This window comes from Lithobates pipiens, unplaced genomic scaffold (genome assembly GCF_037356315.1).
Source record: "Lithobates pipiens isolate NorthernLeopardFrog02 unplaced genomic scaffold, aLitPip1_a1.2 Scaffold_1, whole genome shotgun sequence".
NCBI lineage: Eukaryota > Metazoa > Chordata > Amphibia > Anura > Ranidae > Lithobates > Lithobates pipiens.
In genome coordinates this window covers 15249378-15270847 of record NW_027507685.1, presented here as the reverse complement: position 1 = coordinate 15270847, position 21470 = coordinate 15249378, and the positions used below count along the sequence as shown (strand labels likewise).

The following is a 21470-nucleotide window of genomic DNA, read 5'->3' as shown; positions in this document are numbered from 1 at the left end:
AGTCTGCCTATCTCCTGGAAGTGGCCCAGCCTTGTATTACACACACCTAGCTCCTCACTATATCACTCAGCCCTGCCTCTGTATATTATCAGCACAGACAGCTATTCTAGGCCCAGAAGCTTACAGTCTACCTGTCCTGTCCTCCACCCATTCTTACATGCTTCAGGTCTCTTTCCCCCAAGTCTTGTCCCTCCCTCACCTACTTTACAGCGCCCCTTCTCTGTCTGGGGAACTTACCGGCCTCCATCCTGCCCTGTCACCCAGGGACCGGTTTAGCCTCGTCTACAACAACAGTGGGAGCTGTGCACGCCGGGAAATGTAGTCCTGCGGGGGCTCCGCGGACGTAGACTTTTGTGTCACCGTACTACGACTCCCAGGGTGCAGCGCTCCGGGGGCGCGGCCTGTGTGGTGCCGTCCGGCGGATGGGGGACGCTGATTGGTTGTGTGTCGCAGGTGCTTCTTTACCATTGTCAGCATGGAGGAGGTGAGGGTGTCTGATGTGGAGGTGTGTAACCTGGCGTACAGGGGGCAGCTGGAGCAGCTGAGGAGCCTGGTACTGGCAGACAAGTCCCTGACCTCCAGGACTGACCAGGTAAGGGTGGAGCAGTCATGGGGCTCCTAGTTCCTGAGCCTAGAACTATGTGCACTGTAAAGTTCTGCTACATGTGATTGGAGGACTACAAGTCTCAGCATTCCCTTTGTGCAGGGCCAGCATTGTCCTTAGGGTTGGTTAGTAAAGCAGACAAGTGACCATGTGCATTGTGCTGTGCACCAGGGGAGGCTCTCCTGGAGGGGCTCTCATTACAAGATATGGGGGGGCACTATTGGGTCAGAACCTCATCACAGATCCTCACATTGCTGCTCTACATGAACCACTTCAGTGCCAGGCACTCCCCCCTCCCTGGGCAGTTCTCAGCTTTCAGCGCTGTCGCATTTTGAATGACAATTGTGCGGCTATATAACACTGTACACAAAACTACATTATTATTAGTTTGTTCCCACAAATAACAAAAACCTGAAAATTTTTGAAAGGAAAAAAATAGTTTATCTTTGTTTTTGTAAATAAGTAATTTTTCTCCTTCACTGTTGGGCACTGATAGATGGCTCTGATGGGCAGCACTGATGAGGAGGCACTGGCAGGCATTATTGCTGCGCACTGATTGGTAGTCCTGGGTGACATCCCTGGTGGCCCAGGGTACACGTTCCTTGTGGTCATCCTCAAGGGGGCTGCGCTGATAATAAATCAGCGCAGAACAATACAATACATGTTAATGTTTTAATGAAAGCCTTGTATCTGTGTAGAGAAATGAGGAAATTCGGCAAAGGAAGCCTAATACACAGGGCACCTCATCCCAGAATTTGTAGAGAGAAGAATACGGAACTGGGGAGGAGGGGATTATTACGGTGCCTAATAATAGTGAGGTATATCAAAGTAAAGTGATTAAATGAGCGATAGAAAGATAAAGAATTACAGAATATTAAATACAATACATGATTTAAAAGGAATGAATACTAATTCTTTATTTAATGGGATAATCATAAAAATATGTATCATCAAAATTGATTCACAACAATACACGATACATTGGATAAAATCGTTGTCTACTCAATATAATATGGTCGAAATTTATTCGCTGGTCATACGCTTGTATCTGCATAGTTTATAATTATATACGGTATGTACATAGGGTAGCAAGGTTTGTCTATTATGTTTTTGTGTTTATTTCAGGATGAAAGGACACCCCTGCACTGGGCGTGCTCAGCAGGGCGCACTGAAATTGCTGAATATTTGCTCCTGCTTGGAGTGCCAGTTGATGGCAAAGATGATGTAAGTTGATGATTTTCTTTATACTTAATATGTAGAACTCTAATCTTATAAAATAGCACACAGGAGATGGAGGTGAGGGAAGTTTAGATGTGTCTGTGAGCTACTTGAAGTTTACTCCTACAAATCTGCAGTGGGTATAGAGTGCAGGCACACAGGCCTGTAGCAGTCTGTAATACCATGCATGTTACCTGTGCGTCCCCAGCCGTTCTTCCCAGACAAGCTCAGTCCATTCCAGGTAGCTTGCCACTTTCTCCTAAGCCTTACATCCTGGCATGTTATGATAATTGACTACTGGCTAGCTGGAAATGAAAAGAGGCATGCAGGAGGCGGGGCTTAGGATGTCAAAATGGCTAGGAATTCAGCTGGTTGTTGTTGTTTTTTGTAGAGTCATAATTCCCTTTATTTCTCATCCCGGTAATAAAGATATAGAAGAGACATCTCCCAGTGGTGTCACAGAAGTTAGGTTTCTCCTCCCTTGCAGTGTGCCTCCACCTCCTCCTCAATGGTATAGATCCAGGGCACAGAAAAAGCGGTTTTATCTTAACCTGATCCTCCACTCCCTTGGCAGATTACCCTACACCAGTGATGGCGTTCCTTTGCACCCCAGATGTTTTGGAACTAAATTTCCCATGTTGCTCATCTACACTGCAGAGTGCATGAGCATCATGGGAAATGTAGTTCCAAAACATCTGGGGTGCCAAGGTTCGCCATCACTACCCTATTCTCTCTGGCGGTGGAGGATCGGGTAAGTAAAACTGCTTTGCCCTGTCCTGTAGACCTAAACAAGTCCCACTGCAAAGTAGGATTTTTATTATCACCGGAGTTAAGCTTTAAAGTGGTTGTAAACCCTTACAAACCACTTTGACCTACAGGTAAGCCTAGAATAAGACTTACCTGTAGGTCCAAGAAATATCTGCTAAATCTACACGGTTTAGGAGATATTTGCCAAAAGACAGGCACTGCTGTCTACGGCGCATGAGCGTGCCGCTGTTAACGGCAATATGCCACGAGTGGCGGCTCCCGTGCGCATGGGTGGGAGTGACGTCATCGCGGCTCCGTCGAGTGACAGTGCCGGATCAGCGATACCCACCAAGAAGATGGATGCTCCATACAAAAGGGGACAGTGGTGACTTCGCTGGCTCCTGTGTCGGGTAAGTCACACATAATAGACTACTATGTGATGCATAGTAGTCCATTATGCTTTACCTTTGCAGGGAATCAAAGAGGAAGTAAACCCATCAGGGTTTACTTCCTCTTTAAATCCCAACTTTAGCCAAACTATTGAACAAAGTTGAAAAGGGTTTTATTGCTGTCTCTGACTCCACTAAGGACTTGTCCCTTCATTCTATGCTTTTTGCAGTAGAATGAGAAATTGGTTGAACATGGATCTACTAGGACCCACAGTAGATGTGCCGTTACTTTCTGTCCTGGTAAAGCCTTGGCGCTGGTACAGGTGTTGAGGGGGGTATTCCTGCTGAGGAACAATGGACAGCAGTATATATCTGACATGGTATCTATGCTTTTCAAACTCTATACAAAAAAAAAAAATTTGACTGGAGATGGACTTCTGGGTCCAAAATGAGAACTGTGTTTCAGGCGGCTTTTGATGTGTTGTTGTTACACTTTTGTCCCAGGCAGGATGGACGCCTCTTCACATCGCTGCCTCTGCTGGCCGAACAGATATTGTCAGAGCTTTACTGGGGAAAGGAGCCCAAGTAAACACTGCCAATCAGGTCGGGTGCACACCTCTCCACTATGCAGCATCCAAGAACAAGCATGAGGTATCTGCAACATTTTGTTAGTTTTTTCATAGATGTAGAAATATAGTAATAGAATATCATGTTGGTATTCATTTTTTTTTTCTTCTTCAAAATTTACATGCTTCGTACATACAACTCTATTAAATGTGCCTCTTCACAGATTGCTCTTCTGCTTTTGGAAAAAGGTGCGTCGCCTGATGCCAAGGACAAGCTGGAGTCCACCCCACTTCACCGGGCAGCTTCCAAAGGCAACCTGAAGATAGTGGAAATCCTCCTAAAACACAAAGCGTCCACTAATTTACAAGACATTGAAGGGAATACACCACTGTAAGTAACCTATCACACGTTAGACCAAAAATAAAAGATAAATTAGAGCTGTTATAGAGACTCTTATATATATTTTTTATTTAACTGAAACAATTCAAAAACACGCGCGCACTTGGTACAGACCTAGAACGTGAAGGTGTGAATGGAGCTCGTAGCAGAACCGCAAATAACTGTCACAGTTACTAGTGTTCTGATGTCAGCTCATAGTTGAACTGTCAAGCCTTCAAATGAAATAAAAAAAAAATAGAAAAGAAGATTCTTAAGGCACCAGATAGATCCAAAAATCATTAAAGTAGCAATTTATTACTTAATCTTATTAGTAAAAAATCAGGCATTACCATACGCAACGTTTTTTTGAAAAGAGAAACAAATGTAACGATACACTATATTGTCAAAAGTATTGGGACACCTACCTTTACATGCACATGAGCTTTAATCGCATCCTAGTCATTATCCACAGGGTTCAATATTGAGTTGGCCCACCCTTTGCAGCTTCAACTCTTCTGGGAAGGCTGTCCACAAGGTTTAGGAGTGTCTCTATGGGAATGTTTGACCATTCTTTCAGATACGCATTTGTGAGGTCAGACACTAATGTGGATGAGAAGGCCTGGCTCGCAGTCTCCACTCTAATTCATCCCAAAGGTTTTCTATCAGGTTGGGGTCAGAACTCTGTACAGACCAGTCAAGTTCCTTCACCCCATACTTGCTCATCCATGTCTTTATGGACCTTGCTTTCTGCATTGGTGTTGCAGTCATGTTGACACAGGAAGGGGCCATTCCCAAACTGTACCCACAAAGTTGGGTGCATGTATTTGTTTAAAATGTCTTGGTATGCTGACGCATTACAAGTTTCCTTCACTGAAACTAAGGGGCCAAGCCAAACCCCTGAAAAACAACCCCACGCCATAATCCTCCCTTCACCAAATTATTTTGACCAGTGCACAATGCAAAGTCCATAAAGACATGGATGAGCGAGTTTGGGGTGGAGGAATTTGACTGGCCTGCACAGAGTCCTGACCTCATCCCGACAGAACACCTTTGCGGTGAATTAGAGCGGAGACTGCAAGCCAGGCCTTCTTGTACAACATCGGTGCCTGACCTCACAATAGCACTTCTGGAAGAATGGTCAAACGTTCTCATAGACACAAAGATGGCCCTAGAGGGATACAAAAGATAGGGACTACAGCTAGATAAGGCTAGCCCATAACTGCCTGGTAGTCGGAGATACCTACCTCCTAGTAGGTTATGGACACGTCTATGGCTGCGTGAAATGAGGGATAGGTCATCTGACTGGGGTCTAGATGTGTAGTTCCATATCCTCCTTAACTTGTCACTTGTCTGCTTTTACTAACCAACCCTTAGGACAATGCTGGCCCCTGCACACAGGGAATGCTGACACTTGTAGTCCTCCAATCACAGGTAGCAGAACTTTGCAGTGCACATAGTTCTAGTCTCAGGAACTAGAAGCCCCATGACTGCTCCACCCTTACCTGGTCAGTCCTGGAGGTCAGGGACTTGTCTGCCAGCACCAGGCTCCTCAGCTGCTCCAGCTGCCCCCTGTACGCCACGTTACACACCTCCACATCAGACACCCTCATCTCCTCCATGCTGACAAAGGCAAAGAAGCGCCTGCGACACGCAACCAATCACCGTCCCCCATCCGCCTGACGGCACCACACAGGCCGTGCCCCCGGAGCGCTGCACCCTGGGAGTCGTAGTACGGTGACACAAAAGTCTATGTCTGTGAAGCCCCCTCCTTAACTTCTTGCCGCTTGCGCTATAGCCGAAAGAGGGCTGCAGCACTGGCCTTAATTGCAGTGAGAGTATCCCTGGACGTCCTCCCAAGCAAGCGCAGTCTGTGTGACCCTGCGGGTGGCGTGCTTTGTGATCACCGAGTCTCTGAGACTCTGCTGATCACAGATCCGAGTAAGGGATCAATCCCAGCCCCTTACCATGTGATCAGCTGTCAGCCAATGATGACTGATCACGTGATTTATCTGTCAGCGTGAGGGGGGGGAAAAGGCAATCACCGGCTTCTGTCAGAGGGACATCGGACCCTCACTCAGAAAGCCATGTCTGTGCCCACTAGTGTAACCTGTGAGTGCCCACTGTGTCACCTACCAGTGCCCACAGTGCCACCCATCAATGCACACCAGTGCTGCCAATCAATGCCCATCAGCATCTAATAATCAGTGCCACTTCTCAGTGCCGCCCCATCAGCACAGCCTATCCGTGCTCATCGGCGCACATCAGTGAAGGAGAAAAATTACCTGTTTTCAAAATTTTATAACAAACTAAAACAGTTTTTGTCTTTTCAAAATTTCGGTCCCTTTTTATTTAAGAAAAAATTAAAAACCCAGCAGCAATTAAATACCACCAAAATCTGTGAAAAAATGCTAAAAATTTCATCTGGGTAAACTGTAGCATGACCGCGCAATTGTCATTCAAAGAGTGACCGCGCTGAAAGGTGAAAATTGGTCTGGGCAGGAAGGGGATTTGAGTGCCCAGTAAGCAAGTGGTTAAAAGCTTCCACTACGTGTCTATCAAAATGTCACTTCAGTTGGCAGGTGAGGTGATGTGGACACCTGCTACTGCACATGCGCGGGTCCATATGCCTGGCTGGGAGGATGGCAATGCATCCTTTTTGCAGGAATAGAGAGGGGAAACCCTCCTGGCTAATAGGACCTCCCAATCCCCAATGTGATTATAACATGGAAAGGAGGGGCCTCACGGTTAATAGCACAGATGGATGGGCACTCCCATTCCTTCTGAAGAGAAGGGCTTCGATTAGAACAAGCCCCATCCTTTGGATTTAATGCACCTGCCTTAAAGACCAAAAAGAAAGGGAGGGAGGGATGACTGTATGGAGTGTTATCTAGTGGTAGATGCTCTAGAAAACTGCTGATCACATGTGCAGCACCGTGGCAACTGCAGATTAGAATGTAAGATTTCAGCTTCCTTGACTGCAAAAAAATAGGGGGTTTAGTTCAGATTTAGAAGTTCACCTTTAAAAAAACAAAACAAAAACTATGCAGTACAGGGGTTGCAGTAGATATTCAAAAGCTGTGCAGCTCTTTAAAGAGGAAGTAAACCCTGATGAGTTTACTTCCTCTTTCATTCCCTGCAAAGGTAAAGCATAATGGACTACTATGCATCGCATAGTAGTCCATTATGTGTCACTTACCTTACACAGGAGCCAGCGATGTCGCCGCTGTCCCCTGTAGTCCGGCGCATCCATCTTCTCGGTGGGTCTCGCTGCTCCGCCGCTGTCATTCGGCGAAGCCGCAATGACGTCACTCACGCGCATGGGAGCCGCCACGCGCGGCGTATCGCCGTTGACGGGTGCCGCGCTCAGTGCGCCTGCGCGCCGCTGTCTACGGCGCATGCGCCGTAGACAGTGGTGCCTGTCTTTTGGCAAATATCTCCTAAACCGTGTAGGTTTTAGGAGATATTTCTTGGACCTACAGGTAAGCCTTAATCTAGGCTTACCTGTAGGTCAAAGTGTGTTGTAAGGGTTTACAACCACTTTAATATGTCCATTCATTTTATTGTCATAGCTGTTAGGCCATTTAGGGCCCTCTAGAAGCCTGGCCATAAAACTCGGTTAGGAATCCCTGTATCTTCTACCTTTTTATTGCTAGGATGCAAAACTGTTGAATTTTCACTTCTGCATTACAGGAGTGAAAAACAATTTTTCACTTCCCAGCAACAAGGCATGATGTGGGGATTGCAAACTAGATGCTTTTTAGCCAGGCTGCAAGGGAGACCCAAATGGCCGATGGGCGTCACAGATTAATGAACGTTTTACAAAATCAAAGTGTTTTTTTTATTTTTTATTTTTTTTTTAAACGTGAGCTTGGCCTTTATATAAAGCCTTTCATGAGAAGAATATGGTGGGTGCCATTACCTCCTCCTGAAAATGCTTCCCCCCTTTTTTATTTTTATTTTTTTTATTTTATTTATTTATTTATTTTTTCCCTCAGTCATGCCGATTACTCTGGGGGAGATTTACTAAAGCTGGTGCGCTCATCAGAATCTGGTGAAACTGTGCATGGGTAGCCAATCAGCTTCCAACTTCTGCTTGTTCAGTTAAGCTTTGGCAGTAAAAGTTGGAAGCTGACTGGTTTCTATGCTAAGTTGCAGCAGATTTTACTCTTGATTCCAAGCATGCGTGGACTTTTGTGCGTCGGAATTGTGTACACACAATCTGAATTTCCGACAACGGATTTTGTCGTCAGAAAATTAGAGATCCAGCTCTCAAATTTTTGTTTGAAATTCCGACAGAAAATGTCTGATGGAGCCTACACATGGTCGGAAATTCAAACAACAAGCTCACATCGAACATTTGCTGTCGGAAATTCCAACCGTGTGTACGCGGCATAAGAGTAAAAAAAAAACAGCGTCGTACAGTTAGCATTTTCAGGAGGTTAGCATCGGCATCTGTACGCCAGGTTTCATTTATAGCTTTAGTTAACCAAAACCAATATTTTAGGCATGAGCGGGCACTAGTGGGTTGAATCTCCTATCATTAACTAGTCCAGTAAAAGTCCAGTTCTGGTAGTACTACTGTGGGGTTTATCATCTCCTGATGCAGAAGATGATAAACCTGATTGTAAAAAGGGGGGTACTAATGTGCAAATCACAAAGGGGAAAGATTAATGTATAAGGCTAACAAAGTAGTTGCCAACATAAAGGTGTTCTCACACTAAACATAAATGATTATAATAACAGGTAATGTGGCGCTTACTAATTACCAATAAATAACGGACGACTAGATGCTTGTTTCTCAAAAGTTCATATGCTGAGTGCAAAAACACTAATAAGGATAGTACATGCAAAATAGTAATAAAAACTGCTAGTAGTAATCAAAGCATATATAAATAATGTAATGTAAAAAATCTGTGGCAAATTCCTGTGTGAATAATACAACTACACAATATGTACAACATAATAGACAACATAATTGCTGCCAAAACCACTTAAAAAAATTCAATGTGCAAATACAAAATAGACATGCAAATAACAATCAAAGTGCAGATGGTCATCAAGAAATGTCTTTAGACAGTAAAGTAAACAAGTCCTGTAAAGGAAATCCACACTGATCAATCCACATTATGTAATTCAAATCATCAATGGAAAAGTGCAAGTGCCAACATCCGGATAATCTCCACCGCTCAATGTGCGCCACACTATTTCCCGCAGCCTCTCACCTCCATGTAGCAAAATAGGCCTCTCTGTAGACTCATACACTGATCCATCGATTCCCAGAACACTCCTCAGTGTGGTCACACTCAGGACAATAGGACACTGATCGATCGATACCCAGAAGACTCCTCAGCTTAATCGTACTCACAGGGCAATAAGGCTCATTTGCATGCAGGAAAAGAGAGGGCTCCCATAGTGTAATCATTAAAATCAAACAGCGCTGTGTATTCAAATGCTTCCGGTCTCGGCCACGACCAGAAGCGGCATCACCCGGCTCTCTCCCTGACGCGTTGCGTCACTGTTCACATGACTGTGAGTGTGACCACACTGAGGAGTGTTCTGGGAATTGATCGATCAGTCTATGAGCCCGCAGAGAGGCCTGTTTTGCAACATGAGGTGAGAGGCTTGGGGAAATAGTGTGGCACACATCAAGTGGTGGAGATTATCCGGATGTTGGCACTTGCACTTTTCCATTAATTTGAATTACACAGCGTGGATTGATCTGTGTGGATTTCCTTTGCACCTTTAAGGGACTTGTTTACTTTACTGTCTAAAGACATTTCTTGATGAATATTTGCACGTTTTTGCACATTGAATTTTTTAAGTTGTTTTGGAAGCAATTATTAAGTTGTCTCTCATTATACATATTGTTCAGTTGTATTATTCATGCAGGAATTTGCCACAGATTTTTTTTATTTTTATTTTTTTACTGCAATTTTTTACATTGTTATGAGATTTATATTATTTATGTTTTGATTACTACTAGCACAGTTTTTATTACTATTTTGCACGTACTAGCCTTATTAGTGTTTTTGCATGCAGGATAAATATGATTGCGTTCTCCTTAAACTCGCACCAAGAGAAGCCACCTGTAATGGGTAATCGCGGGGATCTTAAGTGAAGAAAGATCTCATCACTGAAGTCCAAAAAGAAGAGCACCCAAGAGCAAAAGTCAGGACAACAGCTCTGTGTCCTTCTCACACTGTGTGTGTGTGTGTGTGTGCGCGTGCGTGCGTGCGTGCGTGCGTGCGTGTGCGTGCGTGTGCGCGCTGCTCACAACACATACAGTTGTTCAGAGCAGGAGCCTGTACATAGGAGATCCCTATCGCTCTCCATAGGTCCTGATAGCCCAGGGTGGTCATATAGAACAGGGTGTGTGTTGGTGCAGCTGGGGAACATTTTCAAAAGTAAACGGCGGAGGATTTTTTTTTTTTTTTTTAAACAGCAAATACATGTAACTTATTTTATTCTGGTTTTTGAAAAAAAAACTTTTATTTTACCATCACTTTAAGAGTGTAAGAGGAGACCGGAGTACCTGTAGGAAACCCACACAAGCATAGGGCAAACCAAGGACCACAGTGCTGCATAGCAGAAGTCCCAACAACTCATCCACTGTGCTGCAAATACAACCCCAGTTCCAAAGAAGTTGGGAAGCTGTGTAAAATATACATAAGAACAGAATGCAATGATTTGTAAATATCATAAACCTGCATTTTATTCACAATAGAGAATAGAAAGCATATCAAATGTTCAAAAAAAAGTATCCTTTTTAGAAAAAAAAATAAAAATCCTGATAATTTTGAAATTGATGGAAGCAACATATCTCAAAAAAGTTGGGACAGGGCTACCTAAAGCTGGAAAACCAAGTGGTACTAACAAGAACAACATTTTGCAAATAGGGGTGTAATAAATGAGTAGATAAAGTTGTAATGAAAGATAAAATTTACAGTTGAATTTTAGATATGATTTTTGTGTGTTCTCTCCTTTTTAGTCATCTTGCCTGTGATGAAGAGCGAATGGAGGAAGCCAAACTCTTGGTTGAACATGGAGCAAGTATTTATATAGAAAATAAAGAGGAGAAGACACCATTACAAGTGGCTAGAGGAGGTCTGGGAGCATTGCTAAGGAGAATAGTAGAAGGGTAGTTCTTTTTACTTTAAATATGACAACTTCAACAATGACTTCAGGACAACAGTATTAATGTTAATATAATGTGGGTGACTCCTTCTAATGTTTAGACAAAGTTTTAGCTATATTTGCTAGTTGTAAGGCTTTTCTAAGAGCCCTTTCACACTCGCAGCGCGGCTGCGTTAGCGGTAAAGCGCGGCTAGTTTTAGCAGTGCTTTTCGGCCATTAGTGGGGCTCTTTTAACCCCCAGCTAACACCCAAAGAAAGGGTTAAATGCGCCCAAAAAGTGTCAATGCCGAATCGCTTTCCAGGCGCTTCGGCAGCGGCGCCCATTCATTCCAATTCCAAAGATGCTGCTTGCAGGACTTTTTTTCTAATGTCCTGCAAGCGCACCGCTCCAGTGTGAAAGCACTCAGTTTAATTGCTTTTTACCCAGAAACCATCATAAAACCTGTTGCTTGCTAAATATGGCACTAGGCATTTCCAACATAAATGTACTGACACTCAAAGAAAATAGTAATTTAGTGGTATCTGAGCAGTATAAAAATGTGTTCTTGGAAGAGGAGCATTGTTCTAATTTAATTTTCTATTGTTGAGTTTTGTTTAGCCCAGTTTATCCACCCTGTATTGCACAGACTCGTTGTGGAGCTGTATGCCCTCTGCTCTATTTATGCATACTTGTTCTCTGAAGACCTGACCTGGGCCAATGTTAAAGTTCCATCAGAAAATAAACCAAGATGTTCTTTAATTGGTTTGCCTTTTATTCCTGAAATATGAGTATGAGTAAACTTACTAACTGATCTTAAAAGCTGATCTCGGAGGAAGAAAACACTTTACCCTTGCATTGGGTCTCCCTCTGCCCTGCAAAGGTTAACTACTCATTTTCCCAAGGGATTGATTGATGCATCATCATCTAGACAAATTGAGCAGTCAAATCAACCCTTCCAGTGCAGAAGGGGGCTCACTGCAAAGGTATTTTTTTTTTTTTTTGTCCCAGGATGTAGCTTTGCAACCTTTTTTAATAATAATACATTTTATTTATAACGTGGGGCAGCAGCACAAAAGGCCCTATCTCCCATTGTCTTTAATCTGGTTTTTGGAATTTGAAGAAAATTTAATTGAGTTGAGCGAAGGGAACAAGATACATTTTGCAATCTAAGCCCTTGTTCACACGGTCAGAGAATCCGTCGGAATGTGTCCTATCGGACCGTGTTGTCGGATAATCCGACTGTGTGTGGTATGCATCGGACTGATTCCGTCTGAATATCCGTCGGACCCAATTTTCCAACTTGTTGGAAATATTTCCCGACCAACTGGTTCGATCGGACATACTCCGATCACGTGTAGCGAATTTTGATCGGACCAAGTGCCACGCATGCTCAGATCCAATTCCTACATCAAAGCTATTGGCTACTAGCCTGAATGTAGTCCCATAGTAACGAAATTACGTCATCACGTTCTGAAAGATCAGATTTTTCGACAACTTAGTCCGACCGTGTGTATGCAACAGTTTCGGACAAAATCCGACGGATTTGGTTGTCGAAATCTCCGACCGTGTGTACAAGGGCTAAGAAGTTCCTTAAGATAAGGTGGGGCATGTCCATATATGCATTGGTGTGTAAGAAGAGAAACCTTATACTCAATCCTATCAATCCATTTTTTTGTATTTCTGCACATAAGATAATTCACACCTGTAATGCCTTAAATATACATTTCTAGATGTAATAATGTGAGTATTTGGTGCACATGATGAACATGGCTGTGTAATTTACCGCAGTCAGGTGAGTTTTTAAAAGCAGCATAAACCCAGTACAAAAACCGCATATGCAAGAAAAATGAATGTATTCTGGTGAATCTAATTTACACCATTGCTGCATTTTTCCACACCGGATCGCAACCACAAACCCATGTAAATGTGTGCAAACACATCGCATGAATGCATGTAAACTTGGGTAACAGCAGCTTGGTAAAAAAAACAAAGAAAACATTATTCCAAAAACACCTTGAAAAAGCATGTAAACGCACAGTGAATGCAGAAATTGTGGTATAAACAAAACCTTAATGTGTGCATTCAATGCACATGGAGGTGAGCTCTGGCCACATACTATGTGCTCTTCCCTTATTTTGCGATTAAAAAAAAAAAATGAATTGGAGATGCAAAACTAAAATAGGAATAAAATGTTCAGCACTAATATTAATAAATATATATAAAATGTGTAATCTTCCAGGGCTCAAGTGGTAAAGATACTTGGATTAGAATTGTGTTATCCACTGGGTGTTTTGGTAATTGGTATTTACGTCAGTGGAAGTAATGTCGTATGACATACTGGCGTTTGTCATCTGATTTGTTGCAGGACAAAGCCCATGAGCCCAAAGATGGCAAAACGGAGACACCCAGAAAAAAGGTGCCCAATTTGCACTAGGGATGAGCCAAATGCCCCCCGGTTTGGTTCGCACCAGAACATGCCAAAAATTAGTTCAAACGTGCGAACACCATTGGTCTATGGGACACGAACATGAAAAATCAAAAGTGCTCATTTTAAAGGCTTATATGCAAGTTCTTGACAAAAAAATGATATGGGGACCCGGCTCCTGCCCCAGGGGACATTTTATCAATGCAAAAAAAAGTTTTAAAAACTGCATTTTTTTTCAGGAGCAGTGATTTTAATAATGCTTAAAGTGAAACAATAAAAATGAAATCTTCCTTTTTCACTTTTGTTGCCAGCAGTTTAGACATCAATGGCTGTGTGTTGAGTTATTTTGAGTGGACAGAAATGTACACTGCTATACAAGCTGTACACTCACTACTTTACATTGTAGCAAAGTGTCATTTCTTCAGTGTTGCATGAAAAGATATAATAAAAAATTTACAGAAATGTGAGCGGTGTACTCGCTATTGTGAGATACTGTAGGTTGACAGCCGATCCTCTCCCCAACCTCTTGCTGAGTGCTGTGTGGGAACTGGAGGCTTAGAAGGCATTGCTGGAGCTGGTAGGGCCGGTGTCTGGATGGAGCTCTTTTTAGACACGTCTGTTCAACGCCATGCAGAAACCACACCCCTTGAGAAATCACTTTGAAACCCCCCCCCCCCCCCCTAGCATTTCTGGCTATGGCCAACTTGAGTAAGGGCAAATGATTCATGTAGCATTAACTTCCTGAAATCCATCTGCCCTTAGCTCAAACTTGCATGCAGGAGAGTGTGCTTAGTTGAGAAAACCCCTCCTCCTCTCCTCCCCTCCTGAAGATTCCTGGAATGCATGACAACATTTGCCTAGGCAAGAAATTAGGAAGTAACAACAGAAAATGTAAGAAAAAAGTTTAAAACCAATAAATATGATATACTTTCCTATCTATTTACTAATGCCAGCAGCATGGTGATTAAAAATAATCCATGCTGATAAGGGGAAGTTCCACTTTGTGAAGTTAACAACTTTTACCCCTTGCAAACTTGGTGTGTTTTTTTTCAGTGCCATACATAGAGTATTGTCAAATCATTGAGAACAATTTTTGTCATCAGATTTACCAAAACCATGTAGTGCAAGGGCCTGCATGATTGCATACAAATTGAAACTCCTAATGTTTGAGCTCATATTACATGGTTTTGGTAATTCTGAAGGAAAAACACTCAGCAGAAAATCTGATAGTGTGTATGGGGCTTTAAGGCCGCGTACACACGCGCGGACTGTTCGCCCAACCTTGTCCGCTGAACAGTGTTTGGGCGGACAGTCCGCTCGTGTGTGGGGCTTCAGCGGACAGTTTCAGCGGACAGTTGGACGAACAAGGTCTTACGGAAATTCCGAAAAACTGTCCGCTGAAACAAGGTTTCAGCGGACTGTTCGCTCGTGTGTAGGCTTGTTCGGCCAACTAAGTCTCGCGCATGCTCAGAAAGGATTTTCACGCCGAAAGCTATAATGCAGTGTATAGGACGTCGTATTTTTCGTCCCGTCGTACGTGCCGTTCACGTCATCGCGCACGGTTTCAGCAAACTGTTCGTCCGTCGTGTGTGGCCATGTCCGTCCATGCTAAGTTTGAGCGGACTGTTTGCCGAAACTGTTGGACGGACAAAGTTGGGCGAACAGTCCGCGCGTGTGTACGCGGCCTAAGAGTTAATAAATAAATGGTATGACAAACAATAAATGCATAGGACCGATGTTCAGTACCAAAAGGCCTAAACATTAATGAAGCAACACACACTCACAAAGGTACAGCATGAAAATTGAACGTATAACTGTTATGATATAAAATGTTTTGACAAAAACACATTAGGAAAATACCAAGAGGATGACATCGCAATGGTACATTACAACTAGATATTTTATGTGAATATTCTGTAGACCACAGGGTTTGAGATGTGTAATAAAGGCCAGACCCTTATAAGGTAACTCTGTGGTGGCCCAATGTGTTTCAATATGCTCTTCTTCAGGAGAAAAGAGTACCCAACCAGCCTTCAACTAAAAACAAAAGTTTAGCGGGCTGAAGCTCACACCAGCTGAACAAAGACAGCTGGTGTGCACTTCAGCCTAATATATTGCATTTTAGGATTTTATAGACCAGGGATCTGCAATTAGCGGACCTCCAGCTGTTGCAAAACTACAACTCCCATCATGCCTCTGCCTCTGGGTGTCATGCTTGTGGCTGTCAGAGTCTCGCTATACCTCATGGGAATTGTAGTTCTGCAACAGCTGGAGGTCCGCTAATTGCATATCCCTGTTATAGACTATAGGCCACTTGGCAGCCTCAGATACTTCTATGTAGCACAAACCTGATAGAGTTGAAGAGTAAAGAAGACAACTGCCAGTGGTTGTTTGGCAGTTTGTCTTTTCCTTTCAGTGAACCTTGATAGGATTTATGAGACCCCCACCTGCATATACCTACTTTCATGTTGATTTGATGCATCTTATGATGGGAAAAATTTTCAGCTGGCTGAACGTTTTTTTTAATTGAAGGCTTATTAGTGGGCAGCACAGTGGTGTAGTGGTTAGCACTCACCTAGCAGTAAAAAGGGTCGCTGGTTTGAATCCCAACCACGACACTACCTGCCTGGAGTTTGCATGTTCTCCCTGTGCCTGCGTGGGTTTCCTCCGGGTACTGCGGTTTCCTCCTACACTCCAAAGACATGCAGGTAGGCTAATTGGCTTCTGTCCAAAAATTGGCCCTAGTATATGAATAGGGACCTTGGATTGTGGGCTCCTTGAGGGTAGGGACCAATGTGAGTTTGCAATGTACAGGGATAGGGGTAGACTCTCACTCAGGTTGAACTGGATGGACTAGTGTCTTTATTCAACCTTACTAACTATGAAACTATGAAGTACCTTTCTTTACAATCCTTTACAATGGGTACTCTCTCTCCTGAGGAGGAGCTTATTGAAACAAGATGGGTTGCCACAGAGTTACCTCATAAGGGTCTGGTCTTTATTACACATCTCAGGGTGTGTGGGCTACAGAGTATTCACATAGAGCATCTACTTGTAATGTAGCATTGCAATGTTAGCCTCTTGGTTTTATCTTAAAGTGTTTGTAAAGTCAGAAGTTTTTTTTTTATCTTAATGTACTATATACATTAAGATAAAAAGCCTTCTGCAAGCAGCAGCCCCCCTAATAGTTACCTAAGCCCCATGTAGTTCCAGCGATGTTGCAAGAGCTTCTTGGCTGCCCGGGACCCTATTCCTCCTTGGCTTAGACAGTAGTGAGGCGCCATTGGCTCCCACTGCTTTCAATCAAAATCAGTCAGCCAATGGGGAGAAAGAGGGGGAGGGGGGCAGGCTGCAGCTCTGTGTCTGAATGGACATAGGGAGCTGTGACCTGGCTCAGGTGCCTCCATAGAAAGCTGCTTGCTATGGTGGCACTCATCAGGAGAGAGGGGACAGGAAAGCCAGAGTAGAGGAGGATCGGAACTGCTCTGTGCAAAACCACTGCACATCTTTATTATTTTTAACTAAAAAATAAAAGGAGATTTTACAATCACTTTAATATGTATTTGACAAACAATTTTGTATAATATAATTGGTAATATTTTTTATACTGTACCTTTTGTGAGTTTGTGTTGCTTCATTATTGTTTGTCCCTATAAAGTTCCTCCCACATTACAACAATTAATATATTATTTTTTTTTTTTCTTCTTCTTCTTCTTTCCTTATAACCCCTTTACTTATGGTCTTCACACTGCTTTGCATTTGATTCAGTGAAGGCAGTTATTCAGCACAATGAGACAGACACCCTCGCTTTGCATAGTAATGACGCGTACACACAGTCGGACTTTCCGCTGGAAAATGTGAGATCGGAGCTTGTTGGAAATTCCGACCGTGTGCAGGCTCCATCGGACAGTTTCCATCGGAACTTCCCTTGCATAAAATTTGAGATCTGGTTCTCAAATTTCCGACAACAAAATCTGTTTGCGTAAATTCCAATCGTGTGTACGCAATTCCGACGCACAAAGTTCCACGCATGCTCGGAATCAATCAAAAGAGCCGCATTGGCTGTTGAACTTCATTTTTCTCGGCTCGTCATACGTGTCGTACGTCACCGCGTTCTTGACGTTCGGAAACACCGACAACTTTTTGCGACCGTGTGTATGCAAGACAAGTTTGAGCCAACATCCGTCAGAAAAAAATCCCATGGATTTTGTTGTCAGAATGTGTGATCGCGTGTACGCGGCATAACAGTGTAAAGGGTATGCTTGCTTTGAGCTTCTTTCAATGATCAAATGGAGCTTCAAATTGAGATAATTTTTAGTTCTGAGACGTCAACCTGCCGCAAGCTGCTTTTGCATTCCCATTGACTTGTATGCGGAGAAAGCGTTGAGTACAGAAATGACCCTAAAAGCATGCTATACCACTGTCCAAATCATAAGGGTGACGCTTTAGCCATGATCAAGATGCATTACTTCACCGCAGTAGGAAGAAGTCACGGAGTTGAATATGTTGTCTGACAATGGGGTGTGGATCACAGGACTGACTGAACTGGGAGTTCACAAATCTGTATTTCAGCTGTTTATTTAGCTGCAGTGTAGCATCAAAAACACATTTACTTTATTGTTTTGGGCACTCAAGTATTTTTCTCCCCTACCTCATAAAATTAAAACATTCATAAATTCACCACCAATATTTATATACCACAAGTTTTATTCAATCCAAAATATGCCAAAATGATTAATATAAGCTACAGTGAAGTACCATGTACAGACATTAGCCATACAAAAAAAATCAAATAAAATAGTAATCATAATAATACATGGAAAGTGATTAGATATACACCAAATATTAGGATTTCTTCATACTGCATTCAGACCGGACAGTATGAGGTCATAGAACCTGGCCTTGTATATTTCCTAGGACGTTCCTGCAGACATCACGAAAGACAAAGCTTCAATCCTGGCCAGAAAATCTTGCAAAAGGATTCCCAATGATAGAAAAACTTGGGTGGTGAAGGGCTTTTATACAAGATTGCATCTATGCACCGGTCCCAACAATTCAGTTTCCTTGCTAAATTAAATCATTGCTAGAAGTAGCCTCCTATTTCTGTCACAATCTTGCTGGATAAATCAGCTTCTTTGATTTATATTTGTTTTAGCGTAAAATTTCTCACTTTTACAAGATCCATGAATCTGATCTAGCCTTATTAGCATTAGTTTCAAAAGACTATATCTAGTTAAGTATTAAATACATACAGCACACACACATATATAGATTCCATATATGTCAGTAAACTATACTATACTACATCTAGCACCACTATGGACTGTATAAGTCTATATGTAAAGTATTTTACATTTACAGTATTCTGAATGGGTAAAATGAAAGATTCCCTTTAACTGACATATAGTATGTTATAGTGTTTGCTCTAAGCCCTTGTACACACGGTCGGAGAATCCGTCGGAATGTGTCCTATCGGACCGTGTTGTCAGATAATACGACTGTGATTGGTATGCATCGGACTGTTTCCGTCGGAATATCCGTCGGACCAAATTTTACAACATGTTGGAAATATTTTCCGACCAACTGGTCCGATAGTGTGGAGAATTTCAATCGGACAAAATTCCACGCATGCTCAGATCAAATTTCTACATCAAAGCTATTGGCTACTAGCCTGAATGTAGTCCCATCGTAACGAAATTACGCCATCACGTTCTGAAAGATCGGATTTTTCTACAACTTTGTCCGACCGTGTGTATGCAACAGTTTCGGACAAGATCCGACGGACAGAATCCGACGGATTTGGTTGTCGAAATGTCCGACCGTGTGTACAAGGGCTTAAAGTGGAAGAAAACCCATCGATTTAATAGTTTAAAAAAACAGTTACATTCCCGGCATGCCTGTCACATTGGTTGTGCTCTCAACCAAACTGTCAAACCATCCAATGGCTGGTGTCATAACTGATCACATGTGCAGCATCATGACAGTTGAAGATTAAACAGAGGCCAAGATGGCAGCTTCCTTGGCTGAAAACGATAGAAGGGTTTACTTCCACTTTAAGCCCTTTAGAAAGAAGGCTTTATGTCTAATGGTCAATCTAAATCTAAAATAATCTGAATACGTCAAGCTGACATATTGATGTTTTTGACTGGGAACATTGTCAAACTACTTTTTCCTTCTGTTTCTACAGCAGTTGCAGCATTTATGCTTAACTATGGTTTACCTGTGTATAATATCCTGGATCTGTTTGGCACAAAAATCCACTTCATAATGCTACTTCAACTACTCACAGTAAAGGCAACGCTTCACATCTGGCAATTCTAGGGTACACAAATGTGCACCCTAAAATGAGAATTAGAAATGTACAGGGTTATTTATTATGACTGTGCACAGGACAGTATCCTAGATCAACCAATCAGATTTCAACCTCCTCATTTAGTGCAAAGTTGTGACATGTGAAAGCTGATTCTTTGGGTTACAACACTTTGTATACGGACCAGCTAGATAAGACCTACAATTTCTTGCTATATAAACACTCACAGAATACTTAGACTGCAGGCCAGTTAACCTTTCTGAAATTCTCTTGTACCATAGTGCTTTCCCTACAGGAAACAGGCGAAGCATCAATTACCATTGTGACATGTATGTGTAATACATCCAGGTTTGAAATTCACCATAGTCCCTACTATTTCATCATCATTAATAACAATACAATATGCTAAAAATACTAAATATAAAAAAAAACAATAAAAAAAGACTTATGCTGCAAGTGGCATTTACACATACCCTATGTGTGCCCATCTTGTTTGGTATAAGATTATTTTTTATTCATTATGAAGACTATGCCTATGCACAACAGCTGCATTTTACACGGCAGGATTTTCCGCTTCACCAGCAGTTGCATATTCAGGTTGATCGCTATATTCTTTGACTTCCGGGTTCTCAGAAACCACAAGATTCTGTCTGGCTTGTGCCTCGGCCTCAGCCTGTGCAGTGTTAGTGCCTGCAGATGTTGGCATTGTTCTGTAGAGGAAAACAGTAAATGTTTTATCTGCATCATTCAAACCAGTTTCTATGCGAAAACATATAAAATATACTTAAACACCTACCTAAAATAAAAATTGTAATATCCTTTTTGTAACATGTTTGTAGTATACTGTATGTGTTATTTATTACCTATACCAGTGATGGCGAACCTTGGCACCCCAGATGTTTTGGAACTACATTTCCCCATGATGCTCATGCACTCTGCAGTGTAGCTGAGCATCATGGGAAATGTAGTTCCAAAACATCTGAGGTGCCAAGGTTCTCCATCACTGACCTATACAGTATCTCACAAAAGTGAGTACACCCCTCACGCTTTTGTAAATATTTTAGTATATATCTTTTCATGTGACAACAGTGAATAAATGATACTTTGCTACAATGTAAAGTAGTGAGTGTACAGCTTGTATAACAGTGTAAATTTGCTGTCCCTTCAAAATAATTCAACACACAGCCATTAATGTCTAAAACGCTGTCAACAAAAGTGAGTACACAAGTGAAAATGTCCAAATTGGGTCCAAAGTGTTAATATTTTGTGTGCCCACCATTGTTTTCCAACACTGCCTTAACCCACTTGGGCATGGAGTTCACCAGAGCTTCACAGGTTGCCACTGGAGTCCTCTTCCATGAGGACATCACGGAGTTGGTGGATGTTAGAGACCTTGCGCTCCTCCACCTTCCGTTTGAGAATGCCCCAGAGATGCTCTATAGGGTTTAGGTCTGGAGACATGCTTGGCCAGTTCATCATCTTTACCCTCAGCTTCTTTAGGAAGGCAGTGGTGGTCTTGAAGGTGTGTTTGGGGTCGTTATCATGTTGAAATACTGCCCTGCGGCCCAGTCTCTGAAGGGAGGGGATCATGCCTTGCTTCAGTATGTCACAGTAATTGTTGGCATTCATAGTTCCCTCAATAAACTGTAGCTCCCCAGTGATGGCAGCACTCATGCAGCCCCAGACCATGACACTCCCACCACCATGCTTGACTGTAG

At 42.6% G+C, this 21470-nt stretch overlaps 3 protein-coding genes across 5 annotated transcripts in view; 1 reads left to right on the top strand and 2 right to left on the bottom strand.

Moving 5' to 3' along the window:
• The window catches only part of ATG4A (autophagy related 4A cysteine peptidase), a 44585-nt gene extending 44250 nt beyond the window's left edge, over window positions 1–335 (bottom strand). For both annotated transcript variants that reach the window (XM_077478894.1, XM_077478901.1), the window contains exon 1: window positions 238–335. In XM_077478894.1, the coding sequence (XP_077335020.1) occupies window positions 238–247 (10 nt within the window). In that variant the 5' untranslated portion in view covers window positions 248–335. The remainder of the gene's footprint in view (window positions 1–237) is intronic.
• Window positions 336–431: 96 nt separating this feature from the next.
• On the top strand, window positions 432–11776 carry PSMD10 (proteasome 26S subunit, non-ATPase 10). Its single transcript, XM_077478912.1, has 5 exons — window positions 432–592; window positions 1730–1828; window positions 3463–3609; window positions 3749–3915; window positions 10892–11776. Exons 1-5 carry the CDS (start codon window positions 476–478, stop codon window positions 11043–11045), a joined length of 684 nt encoding a protein of 227 aa, XP_077335038.1. The 5' UTR covers window positions 432–475; the 3' UTR covers window positions 11046–11776.
• A 6355-nt stretch (window positions 11777–18131) lies between these two features.
• VSIG1 (V-set and immunoglobulin domain containing 1) overlaps window positions 18132–21470 on the bottom strand; it is a 45212-nt gene continuing 41873 nt past the window's right edge. For both annotated transcript variants that reach the window (XM_077478872.1, XM_077478880.1), the window contains one exon: window positions 18132–20462. In XM_077478872.1, the coding sequence (XP_077334998.1) occupies window positions 20306–20462 (157 nt within the window). In that variant the 3' untranslated portion in view covers window positions 18132–20305. The remainder of the gene's footprint in view (window positions 20463–21470) is intronic.

Bases quoted from the DNA above. Each gene is read 5' to 3' on its own strand.
- PSMD10 (XM_077478912.1), top strand. From the start codon at position 476: ATGGAGGAGGTGAGGGTGTCTGATGTGGAGGTGTGTAACCTGGCGTAC. The intron at 593-1,729 runs GTAAGGGTGGAG...TGTTTATTTCAG, and splicing joins TGACCTCCAGGACTGACCAG to GATGAAAGGACACCCCTGCA. The intron at 1,829-3,462 runs GTAAGTTGATGA...CTTTTGTCCCAG, and splicing joins CAGTTGATGGCAAAGATGAT to GCAGGATGGACGCCTCTTCA.